This window comes from Pteropus alecto, unplaced genomic scaffold (genome assembly GCF_000325575.1).
Source record: "Pteropus alecto unplaced genomic scaffold, ASM32557v1 scaffold102, whole genome shotgun sequence".
Classification (NCBI taxonomy): Eukaryota; Metazoa; Chordata; class Mammalia; order Chiroptera; family Pteropodidae; genus Pteropus; species Pteropus alecto.
In genome coordinates, this window is record NW_006432224.1 from 1,710,018 (window position 1) to 1,715,781 (window position 5,764).

The 5,764-nt window shown below is 51.5% G+C and overlaps 1 protein-coding gene across 1 annotated transcript in view; it reads left to right on the forward strand.

Annotated features, from left to right (window-relative positions):
• The window catches only part of MTMR10 (myotubularin related protein 10), a 37,692-nt gene that overhangs the window by 14,845 nt on the left and 17,083 nt on the right, over nt 1-5,764 (forward strand). The window contains 1 exon segment of the mRNA XM_015585700.1: nt 4,131-4,221. Within this exon segment, the coding sequence (XP_015441186.1) occupies nt 4,131-4,221 (91 nt within the window).

Genomic DNA, 5,764 nt, shown 5'->3' on the forward strand with positions numbered 1-5,764 from the left:
CCGCACCGGTGGGTGTCGCAGTATGGAACTTGACGGCCCCTTTAGCTGTTCCGTTCTACAGGCCATGTGTTCTCTAGAACGACTTCAGCGTCAATTAGATAGTGAGCCACGTAGAAAATATTCTAACCAAGTTATTGGTTATTTTGAACTTAAATACGTGCTTGTAATCGAGTCTGTCAGAGCAGCGGGGACGTTTCTGAGAAGCCTGCTTCCGAAGGCGCAGGCCTCGAGCTCTGCGGGGCCGGGGCAGGACAGGGCGTTGCCACCGTGAACCTGTGCAGGGGCCCGGCGTGCTTCCGAAAGCGCACGTCGTCCCCGCTCCCTGCTGACCTTCCAGATGACACCGTGTCGGTGATTGGCAGTGGGAACTATCTGATTTCCTTCTCGAGCCCTCTAGACGACTCGCGGGTCGTTCTGGATGTCTGAGGCAGTGTGCCAGGTTTAGCCGAGAGAGGAAAGCATGAACAAATGACAAACGACGGTCCGCAGGAGCAGCAGGACACGTTTCCCCGCACGTGATCAGTTGCCAGATGAACGAGACTGATGATAAGTGCTCCGGAAGTTCGGGGTGCCCCTAGCCGTGCCGAAGGGAGTCTCGTCGGACTCTGTGCAAAAATGCGTTATGCCCTGTTCCGAGGCCAAGTTTCTGGCAAAAATCCTTTCCCCGTTGTCTTCAGATATAAAAAGCGTGTTACCACAGACCCAAAAGAAATACTTCTTTTTTCTGTTGTACAGTCATAAGGGGGAAATGCAGGAAAAGAGATAAAGGCAATAGGAATATAAATAGAAAAACTTTTCCTTGATATGCATGTTTTCAAACACGGAGGGTTATATCGTGTGGCTGCCAGAATTTAATGCTTCCGTTTTGAAAAACAAAAATTCTAGCCTACTCTTTTATTTCGACAGAAAATTTGTATCTGAAATTCATAATTGGGAAGCTACAGCTTGATTTTAACCTCCTGGAAACTTTGAATGCTAAATTTTCTCCGGAAATGCTTGGATTTTATAAGTTTTAAAATAACCGGCTACACGTTGAGAGTCCTTAACCGTGAATTTAGAAATACCGAAAGCATTCAGATTTCCGATGGAAGTGTGGAGTCGTGAAACGCTAAATGGGTTCACGTTTTGTTAAACATCGCTCTAGCGCTTCTGCTAGGCTAGTTGGTGTTGCCCACTCTGCGTTATGACAAATCTTGCTGCTGCATCGTTCACTTTCAGCCTCATTATCCTCGGGCTGTCACAAGTAAATAAGGATGTTTGAGAAAGATCTCGAAAGGAATCTGAGAATGCAGAATTGGACATTAGCCTCAGAGCAACTCGAGCCTCGTTTCTCTTTGAGGAGCCTTTGTTCCAATGCGAGGGTTAAAAGAATAGATTGTTTTTAATGATTTGTCACTTGTAAAAACACATAGATAAGGATGGCAAGTGAAGAATGTGCCCTTTGTCTCCATTTTATTCTCCAGCGAGTTGGTTGTGGACCACTTGCTCAGGCATCCTTTCCAGAACTGAAAATTCAGCTCATCTGTTTGAAGAACAGTTGATCCTCTCTGACTGTCTTTTTGCCTTGAATCAGAGATTTTCTCCTTGGTGGCTCCCGGGCCACAGAAACGCAGGCAAGCAGCCTTGTTTGCCCGCGTGCTGGAATGGGGTGGGGTGGCTTCAGCTCCACACCGGTCCTAGAGGAGAAGCCACCAGCCCCGCCCAGTCAAGAGTCTCAGCCTTGGTCACCAGATCTTCTCAAAAGCAGTTCGGTTTTTTTTTTTCCTTTCCTTGCAGTAAAATATTTACTGTAATTTCCTGTCTTTAATATCAAGATGTTCCTTATTTCCTATGAGAGCCAGGACAAATGTACTATTTCAGAGGCAGTTTTGAAAGATGCAGAGTTTTTCTAAAAATGCTAATGCTCAGAGAGCACGTTACACAAGCAGAATAATTTTGCATGAAAACGAGACCTACTCTTTGAGGTCTTTGGAAGCCGGAGGCGGAGGCGAGGAGTCTGGACGGAGACTGTTTGGTCTGTGAGAAGCTCAGGGAGGGGACGGGCCGGTGCGGCCCGCGTGGGGGACAGGCGCTGGCGTGCTTTTGGGCCCCCGGGCACCCCTTCCCGTGGTGTGTCCCGCCCCGCGCCGCGGGCCCGCTCGGGTGCTGCTGGTTCCCGAGCCTCGGAAACGCCATCGCGCTGCTTTTCAGGGCTTTCGAGAAACGGGCACCGTTGGCTTTGGCCCGGCACGTGGGCTTTGTTCGCTTGGCTCTGTGGCCACGTCCTGTACCCAGTGACGTGTGGCTGGCTTCTGTGTATGCGAGGCCTGTGACTGCTTCCTAAGTGTCTGGGAGGAAGCGACGTGCTGGGAGCAGTGTTTTAGGATGTTGGTGACGGTTCCGTCACCTGGTGTTTTTAGCGCCGCTGCTGCCGGCACCAAGCACAGAGCGGAGAGTCCCAGGGTGGTGGCGGGAGCGGGCCCTGGGGTCGCCCCCGACGGCCACGCCCACCCTCACCGTGACCCTGCCACCGCCCCGCTGTCGGGGCCTGTCCTCCCCTGGCTGTGACGCTCTGGCTCGCCCTCGTCTCTCTCGCTCACCTGGCCCGGAGTCTGTGTCCCCCACGACAGCGGAAGCTTGCCGAGGACAGGGACTTGTGTCTGTTTTGTTCACGGCCGCGTCCCCGGGGCCCGGGACATGGAGGAGGCTCAGTCAGTACCTGCCAAATGCAGGAGAGAGGCGACAGCGACCCGTGGGGGCCGGACCTCGGCAGGGGCTGGAGCGGGGAGCCGCGGTCCCGCTTCTCGGCGCGGGTGACTGTCGCGTGAGCCCCCGGGTCCCCCCTGCAGGCCGGGTTAGCTGGAGAAGCCCTGCGGGTGGCGCTGTCGTCCAGAGAGGACCGGAGGGTCTCCATGGTGGCGCTGGCCGCGTGGACGGGACAGAGACCAGCTCGGGGAAGGCTGGCCGCGAGCAGAGGGGACGTGGCCAGGTGACACGGGCGGCTCGAGGAGCTGCCTGCCTCTTGTCCTTGTTTTCAGACGAAACTAAAACTAACAATAAACTCTGCTCAGTTGCATGTTTTCCTTTAGAAAGACAAGAAACGTTCTGTAGAAACTTTACAAATATATTTTACGCAAGAAGCTGCCACACGCTTATCGGTTCGTAGAATTTGCGTCAGCCCAGCCCCAGCGACCAGCCGGGGACTGACGCTCAACCAGCCCTTCCTGTCGCTGGCGGAAGTGCCTCCTGCTGGCTTCGAAATGATAGCTCATCTTTTTAAGTATGGTCTAGTCTCCCCTCCTGTCCAGTGGCTGAAACTTCCTCCTCCATCTCGCATCCTTCCAGCCCGGGTCTCTGTGAGCACAGCGCCACCTGCCTTCGGCCAGCGGCAGCGTGAGTGCCGACAGCCCTGTGTCACCTGCGGGCCCCTCCAGGTGACCGGTCCCGCTCAGCATTCCCTTCCCAGGCACGGGGCCTGCGGCCCGGAGGGAGCAGGTGGCAGGTGGCAGGTGCTCGGTGCAGAGCCGGGATGCACATCCTGATGTGTTCGCTTGCAAAGCCCCCGCGTTTCCCAGCGCAGGTGTGGCGGCAGACTGTTTCATTTAAAGTTTTTGTTTTTGTATCTTTTTGTGCCTCTTAGAGCCACCCGTGTATTTTGGGATTTCTTGCTAGTTTTCGTTTTTGCGATTATAGATTTCCTATTAACTTTAGATTTCTTTAATCCGTGACGAATGAACATTAAAATTCCGTGTCTTCCACGAAGCCTTCTGATTTGCCGGTACTGAATTATTATAGTTCCCCCAAAATGAAACTTTCTTTTTCTTTTTGTAGGAGTGGATGTGTCGCTGCCCTTTGGGAGAATGCATCTTTAGTTTCCAAGTCGCACTTATGCGAGTAAAATTACCTTCCTGTTAAAATTCAGCGCAGCCGACACTTCCTGAACACTGGCCTGTTTTCGCTAAAGAATCAGCGGGCCCCGGGGCACACGGGAGCCCATGCCCGGCCTGGGCGCTCGCGCTCCGGGCCGCAGCAAACATGCTGACCGCTGTCCGCAGTCGCTGGCCCGAGGGCGCCTGGTCGTCGAGGCCTTACTGTACGTTCATTTAACTCAGTGTGTTAAAATCAAATTCTAAATGTAGAATTTTTCCTAGGTATGCCTTGCAATAGCTCATTATTCCCAGCCAACTGACCTCCAGCTACTCTTTGCATTTGAATATGTTGGGAAAAAATACCACAATTCAGGTAAATATGAAAATGTTAAATATTGTGACTAACTGTACATTGTATAAATTTTATTCGTATGTTTATCGGAAGCCTCCAACTGCATAAGCTTTGATGGTTGTAGAGTTTTTAGAATTATCATTAGATCCTTAGAGAAGTAAACGCTATATATTAAAAGAGACGATATTTGGCAGGTTATTTCTTAAGAAGTGACCAGGGAGAACCTATAAGCAGCTGTCGCAGGAATCAGGTCAGCATTTTATCCATAGTCACTGGCTGGAATTTTATGATGAAGAAAGTACATCCCCCTTTAATTGGTAACTCGAGTTAGTCTTTTAAGAAAACCAGCAGAAAATTAAAAGATACCTGATTTTTTTTAAAAGAGAAAGAAAAGGCTCATTCTGACAAGGTACGGTTGCAGGCAGCAGCCGCAGAGGCTGGACTAGGGCGTGGGCCGTCATGGCCGTGGGAGACGGCCTTAGATCTCCGAGTGCGTGACGGCGGGGTGGGGGGGGCGGGGTGCACGTCTGTCAGGGGACAGTGTGCTCCAGGGACTCGATGTGCGGGGTCCTGCCCGCCACGACGTCACCGGGGAAAGGCCAGGCCGCCGTGTGCTCTGTCCACTCTTCTCATAGACTGATGCCATTGCAATCAACCATTCAAAAGAAACGTCAAAAAAGGTAGAGGGAGAACACGTCTCGTTCCAGCCCCGGGCGGGTTCCTGGCCCCACGTCCGCTCGCCCACTGAGTCACATGTTCTCCCACTCGTGAAGGAAGAAAAGAAATCGGTTACGTATTTATACTGAAATATCCATTCACCCCAGCATGGTCTGGACGGGGGATCTTATAACGAGTCACGTGTTCTCCCACTCGTGAAGGAAGAAAAATCGGTTACGTATTTATACTGAAATATCCGTTCACCCCAGCATGGTCTGGACGGGGGATCTTATAAATCGTTCATTGTGCTGGTCTTTTACGTTTCGTTACCTCAAAACGTATGGTGATAATTTAAATAATCTGTGTGACATGAGTATGTGCCAGCGTCACTGTCCCGTAAATACGTAAAAGTGTAGCAGTGATACGTGCCGTCCGCGGACGCATACGGGATGAGCGCATTTTCACTGCTTTAAAAGATGCTCGTCAACGTGACGCGACGTATGCAAGTCGTGCCTCACAGGACGGGTAGCTTTTTAATGGCGCTGTGTTTATGGAAATTGGATGGCTAAGCATTCCTAACTGAATCTTTCTTATCAAAATATACTAATCGTAACCCAGACTCGAACAATAGCAGTGTTCAGTTTATTTTTTAACATAAAGACAGTTCACATATCGTCTAGAGAGTCGTGGCTCCTTGCCCTGCTAGCCGGGCGAACGTTCCTTTGGGTCGTCAGAAGCCGTAGACCACCATCGTCGGGGTCAGCCGAGTAAGCCCCTCACCCAGAGCTGCAAGAGCGGGGCCGAGCGGACGTTTCAAGAGATGCAAAATCTGTAGGAGAGAGTCTGATTGCCGCTCAGATCTGTCTGTGATCCCGGCCGATTCTGGCACTTTCGATGGAAGCGGTTC